General features: G+C 40.8%; 1 protein-coding gene and 1 long non-coding RNA gene across 2 annotated transcripts; one reads left to right on the forward strand and one right to left on the reverse strand.

Moving 5' to 3' along the window:
* Positions 1-555: 555 nt before the first annotated feature.
* LOC109729583 (uncharacterized) lies at positions 556-10098 on the forward strand. Its single transcript, XR_012923306.1, has 3 exons — positions 556-607; positions 8967-9096; positions 9225-10098. It is a non-coding gene; the product is annotated as an uncharacterized LOC109729583 (long non-coding RNA).
* Positions 10099-21962: 11864 nt separating this feature from the next.
* On the reverse strand, positions 21963-22901 carry LOC105877408 (olfactory receptor 2G3-like). The gene has a single exon (XM_012775839.2). The coding sequence runs from the start codon at positions 22899-22901 to the stop codon at positions 21963-21965; it is 939 nt and encodes a 312-aa protein (XP_012631293.2).
* Between the last annotated feature and the right edge of the window lie 307 nt (positions 22902-23208).

Genomic DNA, 23208 nt, shown 5'->3' on the forward strand with positions numbered 1-23208 from the left:
TCTGTGGCTATCGACTATAGTTGACGCTGGTCCCGAAGTGGTTAAAACCAATGACATTTTCTTTTCTGTGTATTTTATTCCACTAGTTTATCAAGTACATATTTTTGTGTAAATTTGCATTCATTCATTGCACACTAGTCATTTGGTAGACTGCTTTTTTCATGTTATATACTTTTTTTTTTTTTTTTGAGACAGAGTCCGAGTGCCGTGGTGTCAGCCTAGCCCACAGCAACCTCACACTCCTGCGGGCAGGCAATCCTTCTGCCTCAGCCTCCCAAGTAGCTGGGACTACAGGCATGCGCCACCATGCCCAGCTAAGTGTTTCTATGTATTTTTAGTTGGCCAATTAATTTCTTACTATTTTTAGTAGAGACGGGGTCTCGCTCTTGCTCAGGCTGGTTTCAAACTCCTGACCTTGAGCAATCCGCCCGCCTCAGCCTCCCAGTATAATGGTATTAGGAGGTGTGGCCTTTGGGAGGTGATTAGGTCATAGAGGCAGAGACCTCATGAATGGGAGTAGTGCCCATAAAAAAGAGGCATGAGAGAAACCCCTCAATCCTTCCACTATATGAGGACACAGCAAGAAGGCACCTCTATGAACCATAAAGTAGGTTCCGCCAGCACCTGGACCTTGGACTCCCTACCTCCAGAACTGTGAGAAATAAATTTCTGTTGTTTAGGAGCCCACGGTGGGCTCAGTGGCTCATACCTGTAATCTTAGCACTCTGGGAGGCCAAGGCAGGAGGATTGCTTGAGCTCAGGAGTTCAAGCCCAGCCTGAGCAAGACTGAGACCCCATCTCTACTAAAAATAGAAAAAAAATCAGCCAGGTGTACGGGCATGCACCTGTAGTCCCAGATACTTGGAAGGCTGAGGCAAGAGAATTGCTTGAGCCCAGGAGTTTGAGGTTGCTGTGAGCTAGGCTGACACCACGGCACTCTAGCCCAGGTGACAGAGCAAGATCCATCTAAAAATATATGTATATATTTTATATTTATATTTAACAAATATAATTTTATAAATATATTTATAATATTTGTGTTTTATAAATATAATTTTATGAATATATTTATAGTTTATATATATTAGGAGCCCAGTTTATGGTATTTTGCTATAATAGCCAAAACAGACTAAGACATAATGTAATTTATATTAATTGATTCTAGAATGTTAGGTCAACCTTAAATTCTTGCAATAAGCCATCATGGTCCTGATGCATTAATATTTTTATGATCCTACAGTAAATATCTTGTCTAGGATGTTTGTATCTGTGTTCATGATTAATATTGGCCTAAAACTTACCTTTTTAATAATATCCTTTTTGGGTTCAAAATATCCTTTTGGTATCCTTTAATAATATCCTTTTGGTAGCAAGGTTACTATGGCACAGTCTGGGTGATGGGCATGTTTGTAGCTCTGGCTTGGGCTGTGCAAAGGCAATATATGTAACCAAAATGTTTGTACCCCCATAATATTCTGAAATTAAAAATAAATTTTTTTTTTAAAGAAAGAAAAAAGCTCCACATGACATATAATTGAAACCCTTTGCAAACAACCAACAAGGAACTGAGATCCTCAGAACTGCCATGTAATAGGGCATCCTGGAAGTTGATCCACTGGCAGCAAATGTTAGAAATTTTCATTTTAAAATTATATATTCTGAGGACCTTAGAATAATTTAACTCCAATCACCTATTTATCTGCCTGCTACTATTGGCCAGCATTTTATTTTCACCTCACTTTTTCTGTCTCCCAAATTAGTTATCATGATTATTTTAGTCACACAAGTGCTCATTTCAATTTACTTATGCGTATTAGTTTCTTTATTCACCCATTGCCACGCCAGTTACCAATCTATCACTTCTCAGTTCCAAAATCCTCCCTTTGTTGCCTCGTTTTCTGATAGTGGAGCTGGATCCTATGAATAATTATTTCTCCTTTATCAGCTGGCACAATGTAATGTTAACCTGTATCAGCGGAAGCCACCAGAGGTTGAATGCTGAAAGAAGGATCTCTCGCGCGCTCTCTCTCACTCCTGTTCCAGGGTGGTTTCATTCCTATCTTCTTACTGTTACAGCGCGGGGCTGCCAGCAGTGTCCACACTCCCTGCAACAAGTTTTGCTTGCACTCTGCCGGGAAACGTCCTACTTACCCAATCTCTGCTCATGGTGCCCTGCCCTATTGCCTTGCTTCTTGCATTTCCTTTCTCTTGGAATCAGATTTATTCTTCGCATCCTTTTTACTGTTTTAATTAGAGTTTATTAGTGATGAATTCTCTCATTCTTTGTTTAGCACTTGGTCTCTAGTGATCAACATGTCTTTATTCAGCACTCAATTTCGAATGGTAATTTAGATGGGTATGACATTCCAGATAAATAGTTATTTCTTCTTAGCACTAACAAAATATCACTTCACTTTCTTCTTCCATTGCTTCTTTTAAAAATTCTGGTTCTAGTTTTATTCCTTTATGGATATTCTGTCTATTCTCTTTTACCGTTTCTGAGATCTCTGTCTTTAATGTTCTACAGTTTCACTCTGTTTTGTCTAGATGTGGATTTCTTATGTTTTCTGCTGAGACTTCAATTTGTGTCTTTAATCTGAGGATACATGAGTTTTGTTGTTTCTCAAACTCAACCATTATCTCTTTAAATCTTGTCTCTTCCTCATTGTCTGTAGTTTCTCCTTCTGGTACTCTTTTTAGAAATACATTTGACTTCTATAATCTATTCTGCTACCTCTCAACCTTTTATAATTTCCTTCTTTTTATCTCTTTGCTCTATTTCTTCGTAATTCATTCAGATCTATTATCTCTTTCTCTCTTCAGTGGCATCTAATGTCAAGTTTATACTGTTCCGTAGGGTATTTTAGTATCATTTCAATGATCATATTTTCATTCTGATATTATAAAGTTGTGTCTAGTCTGAAGTTTATTCTGATCACTTAAGTTTTTTTAATCACCATATTATTCATTCCAGGATTATTTTTACCACCTGTTCACTAGCATCTTGTTTTCTTAGAATTTCAAGGCTTTTTATGTATTTAATTATATGAAATTCTGGGTGGGGTATGTGTAAATCTGCTTTCTGTTGTGTCTGCTGACAATTCCTCATATGAACTGTTTGCTCATGTGTTTTATAATTTTGGATTACAAGTTCATTTTTGGTGGGGCTTTCTAATGGGATGTCCTGTGGCCTAGGTTATGGTACTATTCCTACAGCGTGATAAATTTTGCAATTGCCTAATATCTCAGGGGTAATACCGACCTACAACCAATTGGCTGTGGGTTGTTTCCAGACCATGTGGTTTAAATTTTGGACTGAAAACCAGGGCAAGAGGTAGGCCCAGGGTTTCAATTTCAGAAGAAAAACTTTTTTAAAACTCAGATTCTAGTCAGAATCCTTGTCATTTCTCTATGATAATGGACAATTTTTCAGGTACATCTAGACAGACAGCAAAACCCAAGCCCCTAGAAATTATCAAATTCAATAATTCACTCTTACCCCATCCTAGATTTCCACAGTATCACCTCACAAACATACTGCTATTTATTCTTTGTATTTATAGATTTTCTTTTTATATTCTATGGTGTGTGGCTGTATCATAATTTATCTAAACTTTTATTTAAAGCATTTAGGTCATTTTTAATTTTTTATTCATATAAACAATCTTTGTATAAACATTTTCAAGTATTAAGTATACTAGGTATTATTTAGGATAGCATATAGAGTTGAGGTGAGATGACTAATTTAGTACAATCATCTAAGCTATAGGAAATTTTGTAGAAAGGGACCAGATAGGGCCATAAATAGCTGAAGTCGAATGTAGGTAATGGACTTTGGTAATAAATTGAAAACTATCCATCTGACAAGGGGTTAATATCCAGAATATTCAAACAACTCAATAGAAAAAAAAAACCTAAATAATTCCACTTCAATATGGGCAAAAGACCAGAATAGACATTTCCTAAAAGAAGACATACACATGGCCAACAGGTATATAAAAAAATGCTGAACATCACTAATCATCAGGGAAATACAGATCAAAACCACAATGAAATATCACTGCAGTCCAATTAGAATGGCTATCATCAAAAAAGACAAAAAAGTGGCAACTGCAAGTGTGAATGTGGAGAAATGGGAGCCCTTATACAGTTTTGATGGGAATGTAAACTAGTAAGTACATTATGGAAAACAGTATGATGGTCCCTCAAAAAACTAAAATAGAACCACCATATGATCCAGCAATCCCACTACTGGGTATTTATCCAAAGAAAATCAAATCAATATGTCAAGGAGATACCAGCAGTCCCATGCTTATTGCAGCACTATTCACAACAGTCAAGGTATGGAATCAACCTAAGTGTTCATCAATGCATGAATGGATAAAGAAAATGTGTTATATACACAATGGAATGCTAGTCTATTATACAAAAGAATAAAATTCTGTCATTTGCGGTAACATGGATGAACCTAACATTATGTTAAGTGAAATAATTCAGGCACAGAAAAGCAAATACCACATGATCTCATTCATTGTGGAATCTAAAAAGTTGATCTCATAGCAGTGCAGAGTAGAACAGCAGTTACTGGAGACAATGGAGTGTGGAGAGTGGGGAAGGGCAGATTGGGAGAGATTCATTAATGAGAACAAAATTATAGTTAGAGAGAAGGAGTAAGTTCTGGTGTTCTGTTGCACAGTAGGGTGACTATAGGTAACAATATGTATTGGATATCTCAAAATAACTAGAAGAGAGTATTTTTATTGTTCTAACACCTAGGAAATGGTAAGTGTTTGGGGTGATGGATACACTAAATACTCTGATTTGACAGATTACACAACGTATACGTGTATTGAAAAATCACACTCTGCTACACAAATATGTACAATTAAGTGTCAATTAAAAATAAAATGAGGCCAGGCGCAGTGGCTCACGCCTGTAATCTTAGCACTCTGGGAGGCCGAGGCAGGGCGGATTGCTCGAGGTCAGGAGTTCAAAACCAGCCTGAGCAAAAGCGAGACCCCGTCTCTCCTATAAATAGAAAGAAATTAATTTGCCAACTAATATATATAGAAAAAATTAGCCGGGCATGGTGGCACATGCCTGTAGTCCCAGCTACTCAGAAGGCTGAGGCAGAAGGATTGCTTGAGCCCAGGAGTTTGAGGTTGCTGTGAGCTAGGCTGACGCCACGGCACTCACTCTAGCCTGGGCAACAAAGCGAGACTCTGTCTCAAAAAAATAAAATAAAATAAAAAAATAAAATGAGATGTTTTAAAAATACAAAAGACTTATTAAAAGTAAAAAAAAAAAATCAAGGAAAGGAAAGACTAGAGGATTCAATCAGGTCACCTACATAGACACCAAAGTGACTCAGGGTGATGGACTCAAAAATAAGATTGTGAGACAAGTCTGAAAGTTTTCATATAAAAAGACAGCGTCCAGGAGATCACAATGTGGCAGTGCAGGGAAATGGTGGTGGGTAGCACAAACTTCTAAGGAGCAAGTGATTTTTATTAGGTGGAGAGGAATTGGCTTGAAAGAACTTGGAAAGGAGCAAAGAGAATCTAGGCACCACGTTCAGATCCTGAAAAGCTTTACAGTTTGAGAGAATGAGTAGTCTCTACTTGAGACACAAGAGAAGCAACGTCCTCAAGGAGAATCCATGTAATATTATTAATAGTTAAGCCAGGAGATGGAAGAGACTGTCAATAAAGATGCAGTGTAAATCCATTTCACCTTGTCAATCCTCACAGTTATAGTTATTGCTTATGCTTTTTTTCACCTGATAATCTGTGCCTTCCACTATTGTAACCTATAGTCACCCTCCTGTGCAATAGAACAGCAGGAAGTAGCTTGATGACTACATCACCCCTCCTCCCATAGATATGGAAGGATAAAATTGATAGGGGGGAATATGTCACAGAGCATATGGCCTGGAAAAGGGTAGAAATGTTTTCTGTCTCTTTGAAAACCCCTTACCCTTTTTGAGTAGTCCCAGCTACTCAGGAGGCTGAAGCAGGAAGATCACTTGATCGCAGAAGTTTGAGGTTGCTATGAGCTAGGCTGATGCCATGGCAGTCTAGCCTGAGTAACAGAGGGAGACTGTTTCAAAATAATAATAATAAAAAGGTTTAAAGAATGATCAATAATAACATCTAGCTCATTATAATACTACAATCCCCACCATGGAAGGTACTTATCCACCATTTTTTGATCACGGGACATATGTACTAACATGATTTCTCACGGTTCTTGCATGCCCTGCACTCCTCCCCTAAAACACAATGATGCTCACAGCCCTCATGCATCATTCATTTTGCCTGCAGAAAAACCTCCTGCTATAGTTGCTCAGAGAGGTGGATTTGAGGCAATTCCTCCTTAACAATCCTTACTGTCTCAGCAATTGGCTTTCTGTGCAGCAGGCAACACTGAACATTCCTTGTGGGCTTGCTAACACCACCTGCTCTGTCACCAGCCTGCCTGTGGAAGTGCCTGCCCTCTCTGGTGCCCAGGATCCTCATTGGTGAAATGGACATAGCACCTCTTTGCTCATCACTCATATTCATGCAGTGATAAAAAGTGAGGATATAAATGATGTGAAAGGGCATTGAAAAATGTGGTAAGTTAATGAGACCAAGTCATTGTCTCTTCCCCATTTCCCAGGTCCTGCTCACAACTGCTCTCCAGGGCCCCAAGCCCCTAACTCTATCCTAGCCCTTTGAACAATCTTTGCCTTCTTTGGGGAAAGACGACATGGAATCCCAAGAACAGGACTAAAATTGCATCCCCATTTCTTCTCTTGGCTGTTTCCACAATCGCTGTTATGCGCAGACACTGGGGCCATTCTCCTGGCTGCTGGGCCCACTCACCAGACCAGGGGGAGGGGTTTGTGTGTGTCACAAAGGGCATTCAGTGACGGGGTCATGCGAGGGCCTGTGCGTGTCATAAATACCAGAGGAGCTCTGGGCACATCCCATTTACTCATTCTGATTCTTCTGGACTAGTGAGTACGCAGCAGTGTCTTCTGAAAATGACAAAAAGACTCCCTCGTGTTTCTCGCCCTCAGCTCCAGCCTCGCCCTCCTCCTGTTCCTTCACACTCTCAGTCCAAAACCATCCTTCCTCCCCTTGCTCCTCAGTATCCCACCCTTCAGCCTCCTCCCCAGAACCACCCAGCTCTTTCTGTTCATTGCCCCACCAAGCTCCCCTCTCTGACTAATCCCCCCAATTCCCACTACTCCACCCTGATGCTCTACATGACCAGCTCCTCCTCTGTTCCTTCCCGACAGCCCGTCTACCAACCCCAGGTCCACCAACCCCTGGTCCGCTCCACTCCCCGTTCCCGCTTCCCTTCTGTCCAGACCCCCACCCCTCCTCCCAGCCCCTCTGCCTAGGCCCCTACACCCTCATCCCTGCCCACTGTCCAGTCACCCGTGGCCAGACCTGCCAGGTCCCAAATCTCCTCCTGGGGAGGTGGTGTCCCTGCTGCTGGGACAGTTTGGAGCAGCCCAGAACTGCTGGGACAGCGGCCTGACATGGTGGCCACCGGGCAGGCAAGACACTGGCAACCCGCGCTCAGCCTCGGTGAGTTACGGGACCCCTCGTGCATCACTGGCTCCTGGTCATCTCACTCCTGTCTGCCTTTGGCCTTCACCCCCATCTTGTTCATCCTCCTCACATGCCAGGGATGCCTCTAACAGTTCCCTTTTCTAGACAGTCTGGTCCTTTCCTCTCCTGCCACATCAGCCAGCCTGCATGAGCCTCCGCTTGTGTGACTGGCCTCTCCCAGAACTTGGTCTGTAAGCACACAGCAAACTGTGGGACCAGCGGCAGAGAGGGAAGAGCAGAGTGAGGGTTGGAAAGCATCCCCCCTGCTGTCAAGGAGGCAGGTGCTGGGGTACAGTGAGTGCAAGAAAGGGTGAGCCCTGAGCACTCACTCACAGGGCACGAGGCCGTGCTGCAGAGAGATAGAGACTCGGGGTTGTTTTTGTTTCTATTTTTTGGTCTTCTTCCTCCCAGACTCCATTTTTCTTCACCCTAGGATTCTAGAACCCTGCCAGGGATTCTCTGCCCTTCAGAAACACCTTCTACAAAAGGGGGCGGGGCCCTCCATTGTGTTCTCATCAAAGATCTGAGGGCTGAGCCCCTGTCTCAGTCAGCTGCTCTACCCCAGGGTGGGACGGAAGACAAGAACATGCCCAGATCCTACCCACACAAGCATCTGATGAACAGATGACATTTTTTAAAACGTGCTCTCCTCCAAGTGATATCTTGATTAAATAAAAGCTCAATCAAAATTCCAGCAGACATTTTTAGGGAATTTGACAAGCTGGTTATAATTTGTATGGAAATGCAAAGGGACAAGAATAGGCAAGACTCTCCTAAGAGGGAATTCTCTCCACCAGATATGACAACTGCATACAAGAAATAGAGCAATTCAGATAGTGCAGTACTCCTGCAAGCGTAGAGAGATAGACGAATGACATGGCACAGAGTCCAGAAACAGTGTCACATGTGTGTGGACACTGTCTTTAAGACAAAAGTAGCAGGGCAGAACAGTGGGGACAGGACTGTCTTTTCAATAAATTGGTGCTGGGTCAATGGGATACTCATTTGGAAAATAAATTAGGCTTCATTCCTACTTCCCACTACACTCGAAAATCAATTTCCGGTGAAGCGCAGATGTAAATCTGAAAGGGTGAAAACAAGAACTCTAGCACTGTACTGCCCATGTGTGGCTAATGAGCACTTGAGACGTGCCATGAAGTGTCACCTTCCCCCAAGATTAGAAATGCTAGGAAAACACAATGTATCAATACTCTGGTATTGAAACTTTGAAATGATAACTGGGATATACTGAGTTCCATAAAACATCCTTAAAATTAGTTTTCCCTGATTCATTGTTCCCTTTTAATGTGCCTCTGCTTTAAAGTGGGAGAGGTTTCTGAGTCCTTCCAAAATCTTTTTAAGGAAATGATTGACCAAAGCGAGGTCCATCACATGTCCATGATCTCCTGGGTCTGCCGCTTGCTGGCCAGCCCTTTGCTGGGGTCCAGGGCCGGTTCCAGTAACCAGGCTGGGTCCCCAGAAGGTCAGGCAGGTGAGTGGAGCACCGGAAGGAGGCGGGGAACGAAATACAGTTCCCAGAGGTGGGAGCAGGGCGGGACGGATCCAGGCGGGGGGGCGGGGGTCGCCCAGGTGATCTAACTCAGCAGAGTCCCACCGCAGGAGCTGTTGCCTGGAGACTGCGAGGCCAGCACCAGTCCCGCCAGCTGAGCCCGCGGGAGACGTTATCACCAGTCCAGACAGCAGAAGTGGGCGATGCCGCACCAGGACCTCAAGCAGAGGGCGTGGCAGATACCGGCACCAGTCCCGCCAGGTGAACACGCAGGAGACACCTGCACCGGGATAGCCAGCAGAGAGCGCAGGAGAGGACAGCACCAGCCACACAGCAAACGGCGTGACAGACGCCCGCACCACGCCAGAAAGCAGAGTGCACAGAAGATGCCAGAACAACCGCAGGCCCGCCAGCAGAGGGTGCGGGTGAGGATGGCACCAGGCCCGCCAGCAGAGTGCTCGGGAGACGCCAGAACAGCCCAGCTCGGGCGAGACGGCACCACGCCTGCCAGAGGAGGGCTCGACAGAGGACAGCAGCAGGCCAGAAGCAGAGGGCTTGGCAGAGGATGTCACCAGGCCCACCAGCAATGGGCGTGGGCGTGCACGGCACCGGCCCGCCTGCAGAAGGTGCGGGGCGGCCGCAGGACCTGCGCTCCAAGGCCTTGGCGGGACGCCAGAGGGAGAAGGGGTGGCGCTTGCGGTCCATCAGAACTCCATCTTACGCAAACTGGACCTAAAAGCTTTGCACCCTGAAACTCTACACGCTGTATCACACGAACCCCCTGTGCAGGGTGCGGGGCAGCGGGGTGGGGAACGGCCAGAGTGGGCGGGGAGGCCTCAGGAGGAGCCTTGGGGGCTGCCGGCTGGTAGTGCCAGCCCGGGGAAGAGGAAGAGCTTCCCTGACACTTCCCTCATAGCTGTCAGAGCCAGCTTGGGAAGGCCTCGCCCCGCTTCACTTCGGATATATTAGATATATTACAATGCAGCCACATGGTGATTATATATTTTCATTGCAGGAAAAAAGTTAAAATGATAGTTATAATTCTGTTTTTGAAATAATTATATTTTTCAGGGTTTTTGTGTTTTGTTTTTGTCTTTTCATTGCTTTTCAATGAGGTGAAGGTTTCTTTCATACTTCCCTCCCCTCCAGCCGTGTTCTTTTAATAAGCATCTTGGTGCGGAGTCTGCACAGCCACGCTGAGAATCGCGCACACGCTCCTTTCTCCACCGCCATTTCTAAATGGATTTTCTAAATACATCATGTCATTTCCGCTGCTTTACATACAGAAACATTGCTCCTTCTTCCGGAATTTTATTCCCCAACCCATGTGCCTAATTAACTGTACACTACAGTTCACAGCAGTCTGGCTATAGAGAGAATTTATACTGTCTTTAATTATAACTAACGTGGTTTAATCTGGAAATCTCAACCACTATTTTCAGGGAAAAAATTTTTAAATGTCAGATTCTCTTGAAATGTGTCCCATGGCAACTACATAAATAATCCCTTCAGGCAACATTGAGGCTTTCTAGGAAAACTGCTGCCACCCAGCTCGAGTCCCTTGGGCACATGATCCATTGGATAGAGTGAGAAAATGTTAGAACATGTATTGATGTTGACTCTTACCTATACAGATAGAAATTATGCTTTGCTGATATACTGACAATAGTATATAGAGACTAAACATACATATACTAGGGGTGCGTGCTCCAAAGCTACTTTACTGCTAGGAGTTTGAGATAATCAGTTTGGAGTCCACTGGTTTCTACTCACCCCTGCCCATCTCCTACCACTCTCCACCTAGCTCACTCCACTTGACCACTCAGGCCTTCCCGAGGTTTATCAAAACCTCCAACCGAAAACCTAAAATGTTGGCCATCACCAATGTTCTCCACACAAGGTAACAGGGGAATAAAAACGGGCATAAGGGATGACTAATTGTTATAACACATACCTGCTTTAGTTAGTAGTTATGTAGCTCAACTTAGGCCTAAGGATATGGTTGTGGCTTCCTTCTTTGAACATTAAGTCAATGTTCTTATTACCCTTGGCCAACACCTCATCTAGGGTTCTTCACTTGGTGGAATGTCTCAAGCCTACATGTCACTAGGGTCTCAATGCTTGGAGTCCTTTTCTTTATTGGGTTACCATACTTCCTTGACAATTTCTACTGATCAGAGGAGTACAAGATACGTACTCCCTCTTGTCCCCATTGCAAACCAGTTTCCCCTTGGTATTAAGGGTCACCCACACCAGCCAGTGCTGTGACCTCTCCTCCACCTGTTGGTTTTCGCAGCTATGGCTGGGAGGCAATCTCACTTCTAATTCATTAAAACTGTAGATATCTTTCCTAATGACAGAATACCTCCTTTGAATACTGGGTCCTCAATGCATTAAGCTCAAAGTTGAAGGGATAAAAAGCAAAAATTTCTCTAGAGGGATATTTTATGTATTAGTAAGAGGAGCCACATCTGTGCATTCTCTCTCAAAGGAAGATGGTAAATACAGTAGATCCTGGTATAAGTCATAAACTGCATTCCATAGGATGGCACTACCATCTCACAGGATGTTTCCTCCCAGATGGTGCATGAACTGACCCTTCAGTAGATAGCTCCATCATCCTATCAGGTTCAGGTGTTTCTGGGTTTGGGGCATAGTGTGAATTCTGAATTCACTGAATTCTGTGTGAGTCAACTGTCACGCTTCCACTGAAATAAAGTATGTCTACTAGTCAGAGATGCTGCCGCATGGGATACTATAGCAATGGATACGACACTCTGTAAGACCACTAATGGTGGTGGCATGAGAAATGCTGCAGGCAGGAAAGACAAACCTGAATATGTGTCTATCCCTGGGAAAGGTACTGCAGCCCCTCCATGTTGGAAAGGATTTATCGTAATTTTCTGTCACCAGGTAACTGGCTGGTCCCACGTCAAAAGCTCAGAATTAATCTGTGCTGCTAGGGTTGGGCACAGAGCAGCGGCGATAACCAACTCTGCCTTGGCAAGGGTAGGTCCATGTGGTTGAGTCCATGCACGGTCTCTATCCTACTGCAGTGGCTACTTTGTGTGGCAAGCCCTTGAGTGACTCGGGAAAGAGGCTGCCTGGAGTCTACAGGTGGATGATCTTGTCCACCTGATTACAGAGACACTCCCATGCTGGATACTCACTGGCATGGATTTTACAGGCCACGATTGTCTTCACATTCTGTCTGACATGGGAGAGCTTTATCCATAAACCCTTTCTAGATTCCCCCTCACTAATCTCCCAATCTATTTCTTTCCAAGTACCCAACCTGCCTTTCATTCCATTAGCAATTGCACATGAGATAATATAGAGCCACACTTCAGGATGTGTCTCATTCTATATAAAGCAGACAGCCAAAAAACCAACCAAAGTTCTAGTCGCTGAAAACTTTTTCTTGCATTGTAGTTAGTAAGTACCACCTTGAGTGAAGATGGTTTCAGCACACTCTGCAGATTCATTGTAAATTCTGGGTTTCTTCTTTTGTTAAACTAATTATAGGGAACCTCTAACTCCGATGTGGGTTGAGGGAGAGGTAGCTAAGTATTAATAGAAGGAGCAGGAACCAGGGGAGTCTGAGCCAGTGCTTACGATGTCTGCCACCCAGCCCTGGGCTCACATGTATAATTTCCCTTTTACAGTGGAATTTCGTGCAGGTTCAATTTTGTGGTCTGTTTAGGATGGGCCATTTAGTTTGCCTGCTCACATGGTGACCTATACCTAGGTTTTCAGTTCCCACCAGGGCATAGTACTATTTTTTTAAAAAAACTTTTCATTTTGAAATAATTTAAGACTCCTAATAATTTAAGGAAGTTGTAAGAATAGGACTTAAGCTCTGGAATACCCTTCATCCAGCTTTCCCCAATAACATCTTCCTCAGGACAGCACAATACTATATCCAGTAAGCTGACATTGGCACAAAAGTAACTAAACTACAGACTTTACTAGGATTTCACCATTTATTACATGCACTTTTTGTCTATGGTTCTGTGAAATTTTATCACATGTATAGGTTCATGTACTCACCATCAGAATACAGAACTGTTTCATCATCACCACAAAGAAACATTATATACAGTCCCCAACCCTAACCTCTTGCACTGATTGCCACTGATTTTTTTTCTCCGTAAATTTAGCTTTGTCATTTTGAGGATGCAGTGTATAATTTTTTGAGACAGATTTTTTAAAAATCAGCCTAATGCCCTTGAGAGCCATTCAAATTATTGCCCATTTCATAGCTGTTCCTTCATATTTCTGAGTAGCATGCAGGTACCACAGCTTGTTTATCCATTCACCTGCTGAAGCACCTTTGGGTATAACAGCCAAGTTTCCCAGTCCTTGGCTATTACAAATAAAACTGTTATAAATATTTATGTGTCGATTTTTTTAAAGTTATTTTTTCTGGAATAAATACCCAGAAATGTGATTGCTGAATCTTATGATATGTGTATATTTATAATAATACTGTAATCAAAATCACAGTGATATATCACCTATACTAGGATGGCTATAATAGAAAAGATAAACAATAACAAGTACTGGAAGGATGTGGAGAAATTAAAACCCTCATACACTGCTGGTAGAAATGTAAAATTGTGCTCTTTTGGGAACAGTCTGACACTTTCCTCAAAATACTAAACACAGAGTTTTATATGATCCATCAATTTTATCCCTAGACATTTATCTGAGAGAAGTGAAAGCATATATATTTACACAAAAGTTTGCACATGGAGGGTCATGACAACATAATCCACAATAGCTAGAAAGTGGAATCAACTGAAATGTCCATCAACTAAATAAATAAAACATGGTATAGTCATACAATGGGATATTCTTTTGCAATAGAGAGGAATGAAGCACTAATAAATTTACAACATAATAATCCTTGAAATCAGTGAGAGAAGCCAGTCACAAAAATTGACATATCATGTGATTCCATTTATATAAAATGTCCAGAACAGGCAAATCTATAGAGACAGAAAATAGGCTGGTAGCAGTTGCTTAGACCTGGGGATAAGATGGGAATAGGGAGTACTCGCTAATGGGTATGTAGGTTTCTTAGTGGTGATGAAAATGTTCTGAAATTAAATTGTGGTGATGGTTACACGACTCCGTGAATATAGTAAAAACCATTGAATTGTACATGTTAAGTGGGTGACTTTTATGTTATGTGAACTATATCTCAATAAGGCTACTAAAAAATACGCCAAACTGTTTTCCAGAGAAGCTGTACAGTTTTCCATTCCCACCAGCAATGTATGGGGGCCGATTGCTCTATGTATTTTCTAGCACAGGATGTTGTCCGTATTTTGTATTTTAGTCTAGCGGGCTAAATATTGTAATTGTATAGTGATGTAGTGATGCCTCTTCATGGCTTTAATTCTCATTTAATTCATAGCTCATGATGCTGAGCATCTTTTCATGAAGTTATTTGCCATCTGTATATCCTCTTTGTTACAGTGTCTGTTCAAAGTTTGTTTATTTTCTAACTGGATTATTTGTTTAGTTACAGTTGATTTTGGAGAGTGATTTGTATATTTGCATATAAATACAAGTTCTTTGTCAGACATGTGATTTGTAAATATTTTCTCTCAGTCTGTGAGCTGCCTTTTCATCCTTTTTAAGAGGGTCTTTCAGACAACAAAATTTTTACTTTTGGTGAAGTCCTGTCAGTTTATCAAGTTTTGATTTTTATGGATTATGTTTTGGTGTAAATGTCTAAGAAATCTTTGCCTAAATCTAGGTCATGAAGATTTTTTTCTTATTTTTTAAAATAAGTTTTGTAATTTTACATTTTACAGGTAAGTCTAAGATTCATTTGAGTTATGTTTTGTATAAAGTATAAGGTTTAGATTGAGGTTCTTCCTCCCCCCCTCACCCCCTGTAGGTATCCAATTGTCCTAATGGCATCTGTTGGAAAACTTTCCTTCCCCCACTAAATTGCTTCTAAACTTTCATAAAATACCAGTTAGCCATACTTGTGTGGGCTAATTCTTAACTCTTTACTCTATGTCTTTAATCTTTGTGTCTATCCATCTGCTAATACCACATTTCAAAATTTTTTGTAGTTATGTAATTAGTCTTAAAATTGGATAGTATAATTCTTCCATCTTTATTCTTTTATTTCAAATTTCCTTTAGTTATTCCAGTTCCTTTTCCTTCCCATATGAATGTTATAATCAGCTGGGCTATATCAACAAAAAGTCCATTTTTTGATAAGAATTGAATTAAACTTCAAAATTGGTATTTGTATGGTATCTTTTTTCCACTCTTTACTTTTAACCTCCTATATCATTTTATTTACAGTGAGCTTCTTATGGACAGCAGATAGTTGAGTAATTTCTGTTAATCCACTCTGACAATCTCTGTTCTTTAATTTGTGTGTTTAGATTATTTACATTTAATATAATTATTAGTATATTTCAATTTAGGTCTACCATTTTATCATTTTTTTCCCATTTGTTGCCTATATTTTTAATTCCTCTGTTACCCCTTTTGGGATTTCTTTTGGATTTTAAAAAATTTAAAAATTGTATTATATTTTAATTATTTATTGTGTTTTTTATTATGAAGCTATATATAATCTGTTTATTGGTTGTTCTAGGGATTACAATCACAAATTTAACTTTTAATCATGTTCTTCGAATTAATATTTTACTACTTTTAGTATAGGAAACTGATCACCATACGAGCCCTTTATCCTACCCCTTTTAGGTTGTGGCTGTTTTGTATGTTATACACATTGGCAACCCTATCAAATAATTTATAATTTTTGCTTTCAACCAGCAAACATATTTTAAAGAACTCAAGAGAAAGAAAAATTGTCTATTACATTTGCCCAGTTACGTGCCATTTGTTTTGCTCTTCTTTCATTCTTGGTGTTCCAAGAACTTCAAGCGGTTGAGCTTGGCTTCAAAGTTGCGTGCGTACAGTGTGGTGATAAGAGAGTAGTGCTAGATCATGAAGGGCCTGTACCCCATGGTAAAAAGTTAGCATTTTACTCTAAAGCCTCTGACATGCCAGAGAAAGCTTTGAAAATGAAGAGTGACATGAAAATATTTTCATTTTAGAAAGATCATGCCAGGGTAGGGAGAAGAAAATACTGTGGGGTAGGATTAGGGAGGGAGTGGGAGGACCAATACTAAAATAGATAAACAAGTTAGGAGGCCACTGTAGTCATTTGGCAAAAAGTCATGTGCCCTGAGTGTGGCAATAGGGGAGAAAATGGATATTGGAGATTTTAATAAGGTAGAAACCATAGAGTCTATCTATCCATCTCTGTTCAAAATAGTCAAGCACCACACAGGGCTGTCTCCGTCAATGATGGACCACATGTAAAATGGTAGTCCCATAAGATTATGATACCATATTTTTACTGTACTCTATGTTTAGGTACACAAATACTTATTATTATGTTATAGTTGCCTACCATGTTCAGTACAGTAGCACACTGTACAGGTTTATAGCCTAGGAGTACTGTATAGCTTAGATGTGTAGTGGGCTATACAATCTAGGTTTGTGTAAGTACACTCTATGATGTTTGCACAATGACAAAATTGCCTAAGGTCACATTCTCGGTGATGTGTATCCCTGTCATTAAGCAATGCATGACCATGTATATGTGTATATATATGCGTATTAATATGTACAAATAATATCTATATTATTTGGTTTGGGAAGGTAAGAGAAAAAGAGGAGACTTGGATACCTGACTTTTATTTTTCTGACTTGGATAACTGGGTGGATGATAATGTTACTCATTGAGATAGAAAATAGGAGAGTATGATAAGATCTGTAACAGTGAGGAGATATAAATTTAGCTTGTATATATCAAGTTTCAGGTGCCTATGGATATCCTTGGGGTGGTGTCTACTGAACAGTCCATGGTATTGTCATGGAGCTCAGAAGAGAGGTCTCATATGGAGACATGGTTTTGTGAATCAGCAGCACATTGGTGGCAATTAAAACCATGGGTACAGTTACAGTCTGTTAGGAAGAATGAATCAAGTTGAAATTCTGGGATGCACCAACACTTAAAGGATGGACAAAGGAAGAGAAATGCCTGAATGTACAATGAAAGGAAAGGAAGAGTAGAGACACTGAAGCTGAGGAAGTAAGGATTTATGAGAAAGAAACAATGCCAAGAGGTCAAAAATGACAAAAATTGGAATTTTTGTGTAAATTGATGTTCAATCAGTTTAGAAAAATGGACATCACCAAAGACCTCAGGGAACATACATGTAAAAATTGCTTGGTGAAGGTGGCACAGAGGAAGAGATTCTAAGCAAGTTGAGAGAAAGTCACAACTGAATTGAGTCTTGAAAAGCCAGAGTGGAAAACACTAAAGCAGAATAAATTCCAGGCACATAAAAAATTGATTGTCACTAATTAAATCTATGAGAGGCAAGAGTCATCATTCCTGTTCACTTCATAGGACTGACTTGAGGAGGAACTGAGTTTCTATAAATGAGAACAGTACACAGAACACTAGATAATAGCACTACCTGATATTATCTTCTTCTGTCCAGCAGCAGCAGGCCTCAGATCCAGCTTTCTTTTGCAAGTGGCCCTCTGGAAATGTGGCCCCAAATCCTGCCCTGCTCTGATATCAGGCCATTGAACCAGCTCCCACAACCACTCTGGACAGACGAGGGGCAGGGGTGTGTTTCCAGCATTCCCATGCTCTGCGTCAGGTCCAGGGAGTTTACACAGATGCTTCTAGGCTTAGCCCCTAACTCCTCACATCGTGTAAGGAGAAATGTCCAGGTCCACTGGGAAAAATGGACCTGGCTATTGTCTGCAGTCACTAATCGAACGTAGCTTGAGTCAGAGGCCCTCTGAGCTGGTGTTTCACACCTTAAACTCTGCACATTGCTAATATTCAAGGGACAGAAGAAGAGCACTGGGCCAGGAATCAGACTCCTGGGTTGAGGTTCCAGCTGTGACATTTACTAGTGAGTGACCAGAGGGTAGATGTGTGTTCTGTTATTGAGCATTCCATGAATGCCAATTAGTTTGTTATTCAGTACTTCTGTGTCATTACAGAATCTTTCTCTCCTTGTTTTACTGATTCCTAAGAGAGGAGTATTGGCATCTCTTACAATGATTGGGGAAATTTTCTATTTCTCCTTTTAATTGTATCAAATTTTTGCTTTATGCATTCCAAAGCTCTCTTGTCAGGTGCATGAAAATTTAGGACTGCTATATGTTCTTGATAAACTGACTTCTTCATCATGACACAATGTCCTTTCTCATTTCTGCTAATGGCCCTTGTCCTGAAGTCAGCTATGTCCAATATTAATAAAGAAACTCCAGTTTTCTTTTGATTAGTGCTTATATGAGTTTCATTCTTTTACTTTTAGCCAATTATGTTTTAAGTGGGTTTATTTTAGATGCCTTGCTTTTTTAAAAAAAAATCCAATCTAACAATTACTGCCTTTAATTGGAGTGTTTTCCTCATTCTCCTATACTGCTATAATTGATATAATTTGGTTTAAATTCACCATTTTGCCAATTATTTTCTATTTGTCTCAACGTTCTCTTCCCTTTATTGCCTCTTTTTCTGCCTCCTGTTACACTTGACCTTAGCCAAAAGGCTGAGAAGCAATTCTGCATACTTTTTTTATTAAGGATATTTATGACTGCATTTTATCTCCAATATTAGTTGCACCTTTTTTTTTAGTGGTTGTGCTAAGGTTTACAATGTACACCTTTAGTTCATCACAGTCTCCCTCAAATAATGACATTCCACTTCATGTATAAAGTCAGATTCTTATACCATATACTGTTATTTTTTCATTGCTATCCTCTGTCATGCATTGGGTCATAGATTTTACTTCTACCTATTATACAATACATTGTTACAATTTTTGCTTCAGTCAGTCACTTAGTTTCATCTGAGAGATTAAAAATAGGAAGTATTTTATATTTCCAAGGATCTTCATTTCTTGTGCAGATCCAAACTTCCATCTTGTGTCATACATATGCCTTCTACTGAAGAACTTCCTGTGACATTTCTCACAGTGCAGTTCTGCTGACAGAAGAGCTCAGCTGTTTTTTTTTTTTTTTTCTGAAAAAGTCTTCTTACCTTCATTTTTTAAAGATATTTTTGTTGTGTATGGATTCTGAACTACCAAGGTTTGGGGTTTTGTTTTTGTTTTTCTGTTTTACATCACTTTAAAGATGAAGCTCTATTGTCTTCTGGCTTGCATATTTTTGATGAGCTGTCTGCTGTCATTCTTCACTGCTCTGTAATGTTTCTTTTTTCTATGGCTACCATCAAGATACCTTTTCCTTGAAGTTTTCACCATATTGATCATAATGCATCTCAGTATGTTTTTCATCTGTTTATTCTGCCTAGGGTTCTCTGAGCTTCTTGGATCTGTGGTTTTATTGTTTTATTAATTTTGGAGCATTCCTGGTTTTCACTTCTTCAAAAATTTTTTTGAAACCTGTTTTTTCTCACTTTTCCTTCTCTAACTTCAATTACACACGTTAGACCATTGGTAATGTCCCACATATCTTGAATGTTTTCTTTGTGTAGTTCACTCTTTTCTCCTCCTAGTGTTTTACTGGATGATTTTTGTAGACCTATCTTGGAGTGCATTGATTTTTTTCCTTAGCTGTAGTCTTCTGCTGATAAGCCAATAAAATAAATTATTCACTTCTGATATCATGCATTTTCATTTGATCTCTTTAAATTGATTAATTATTATTTTTAGAGCAGTGTTAAGTTTGCAGAAAAACTACACTGAAAGTACAGAGTTCTAATATATGTCTTTTCCCTCTTCTTACACATAGTTTCCCCTATTATTAACATCTTCCACTAGTATGGTAAGTTTCCCATAATTGATGTAGCAATATTGATTCATTATTGTTACCTAAGGTTCACAGTTGGAGTGAATATGTGTATGTGTGTTGGCAGAGAAGTGTTGATTTAGTGGCTCCCTCCTCCTGCTATAAACTTTGATGTCTGATTGCAAGGGTGAAAAGGTATTTACAACTGCTAATAGTATGATCACACCCTGCTGCTCACCAGATATTTCCTGCTTTAATTCACTTAAAATCAAGTTGTAAGCATTTACATTATCAAATATTCTTATAAAATACATTTTCAATGGCTACATAGTATATCATTATGTGGCCATATCATAATATATTTAAAGGCCTCACTATTATACAAGTGTTTTCAATTATTTCCAATTTTTCCTTATCATAAGTAACACAATAAAAACCATCATGTTACTTTTCCCAAGCTTCTGATATCCTATTTCCAAAATTGTCCTAACAGTGGAATTATTGGATTGAAGGGAATGAAAATATTTAATGTTCTTGATACATAAAGCTAAATCATTTTGCAAAAAATCAATTTAGTTTCCCACTAGTAATCTATAAAAGTCCATTTTTCAGTGTATTCTTGGTTGCCTCTGACACTTCTGTTTAAAATCTCTTTGGCAATTTCTAAGGTGCAAAACTGATATTGATATTTTAATTTAAATTTTTTGATGCCTACTGTGGTAGGATTTTCCTATATACTTATTCATGATTTGGATTTCTTTTTTGGTTAACTGTATATATCTGTTGCCAATTTTCTGAAGTCCTTTTTTCCTTACCAATTCAAAAGAGCTTTTTCTATGTTAATGATGTTAATGATGTGCCTATAAGTATGTTACAATTATATGCCCTGTTTTGTCACCCACCTTTTTCCTTTATTATTTATGCAATACTGTGGCTCCTGGGTGTGTGGGTAGGGTAGTACTTTCCAGAACTTTGGGAACTCATACCCTTGGCATGGACCCTGGCTTGTCACAGAGTTTGTAGAGATTCTATCAGGAATAATCAGAGTTTGGTGGAGGAAGGCCCTTCTATTAATAAGCAAGAGAAAATAGAGCTAAACCTTTCCATTGAGTTTTTACCTCTCTCCAGACTCCTTAAGTTATGCATTTGGGGATAACAATATGCCCACTCTTCCCCTTCTGATTTTCCTCATTTTTATCATCCTTAGGTGGACAAGGTCACTTTTCCTTGAAATCACCCAGAACAAGCTATAGTGTTACAAGATGGACTTTATTAAAAACAAGGGAAAAAGGAAAATCAAGAAGCATAAAATATTTTTAAAAGCACAGAAACAAAACATTGTTACAAAACAGCCTTCCCCCAAGATAATTTCAATCAATCTCAGGTGCTCTGACTGGCACAGTTTGTAGGTGGGTAGATACAGGCTCTTTTCCTCCTTCTCAAGTTTCTTTCTCACCCTAAGGTTCTCTGCTTTTCAGTTTTTAGGTTTCTACTTCTTCCACTTTCTCCTTTACTCTCTAGAGCTCCAGTCGCTTCCACAGCCCAGGAGGATCATGTGTGATGACTGATTAGTGGTTCATCCCTGAGTAATAAATTTAAAAAATTAAAACTAACATTTGTTGAAAGGTTACTGTATGCCAGACTCTGTACTAAGCATATATTTATATACTGTCTCATTTAATCATTATGGCTTCCCTGTAAGAAAGAATTACAAACCTATAGTAGTTAAATGACTTGCAAAAATTCACATATTTACTAAGTGGGAAAATTGAGCCTCTCATCCGAGTCTGTCTGGCACTAAAGTCCAAGCTCTGAACTCTACCTTCACAATTATCTCTGTCTCAAACAGCATCACTGTAGATACTACAGATGTCTGAGCACCCTTTTCCTCTCCCACCTGGGCAAGGGTGAAGAGTTACTATATCTTTATAGAGTCCAGCTCTTCTAGGTCCAGGGAAGAGTCCTCAGAGTGTTGTTGATTGCAAGTCATGCTCTGTTCAGCTCCCCAGGTCTTTAGCTTTAAAATCTTACTCTGGGGCCCTGCTCCATCCCATCAATTTGTAAAAGGCCTTTTTTACATCCTTGTTCCTCAGACTGTAGATGACGGGGTTGAGGAAGGCTGTGGCAACATTATAGAAAAGGGAAATTCTCTTGCCGCTGTTTGACAAAGAGCCAGAGCCAGGGCTCATGTACATGATGATGCATGGAATGGCAAACATGGTGACCACCGTGATGTGGGAGGCACAGGTGGAAAAGGCCTTGATCCGCCCCTGGACTGAGCGGATCTTCATGATGGTGGCAAAGATGTTGGCATAGACAAGGACAACCAGGGAGAGTGGGACCACGATGACATTGAAGCCTATGATGAAGTCCACTAAGTCATTGAGGGAAGTGTCTGCACAGGCCAGCTTCAGAACTGCAGGGACCTCGCAGAAGTAGTGGTCAATTTCATTGGGACCGCAATAGGGCAGGCGCATGGCAAAGAAAGTATCACACAGGCTTCCCAGCATACCATAGGCTGCACAGATGCCCACCATGAGGAGACACACCCAGCGGCTCATGATGACCTTGTACCTGAGAGGGTGGCAGATGGCCACGTACCTGTCCACGGACATGATGGAGAAAAGCCAGGACTCGGTGATCCCAAAGAGAAGGTAGATGTACATCTGGGCCACACATCTAGCAAAAGAGATGGCCCTCTTCTTGCGGAGAATATGCGCGAGCATCTGGGGCACGGTGGTGGTGGTGAAGCATATGTCCAGCATGGAGAGGACGCTGATGAAGAAGTACATGGGCGTGTGCAGACGCGAGTCCTGGAGGATGAGGGTGATCAGGAGGCTGTTGCTCATGAGGATCAGCAGGTAAAAGAGCAGAAAGAAGGTGAAGAGCAGAGGATTGGTCCTGGGGCTGGGGGCGAAGCCCAGCAGGATGAACTCTGTCACGGTGGACTGGTTGAGTTCCTGCATTGTGATCTGCCTGTTTAAAGATGTTTTAGGATATGTAATTCACTGAGTATCTGTGCCAAGGGTGTGCAAGGAATTTTCATACTCATTGTTTCATTTACATTTCCTAACAGTATCAGGAAGCTTTGGATTGGCAGGTGGAGGCACCAAAAGACGAGTCCCGGTCGCAGTTTGAGTGATGCTGGGATTTGACTCAGGATTTGGTTGAGGGTCATGCTGGTGAAAATGGGCCATGGTGGTGAAAATGGGGAGAGCAGGTCAGGGCAGCACCGAGGTTGTGCTCCAATCTGGCCTGCAGGTGTCTCTTTCC

This window comes from Microcebus murinus, chromosome 2, assembly GCF_040939455.1.
Source record: "Microcebus murinus isolate Inina chromosome 2, M.murinus_Inina_mat1.0, whole genome shotgun sequence".
Lineage (NCBI taxonomy): Eukaryota > Metazoa > Chordata > Mammalia > Primates > Cheirogaleidae > Microcebus > Microcebus murinus.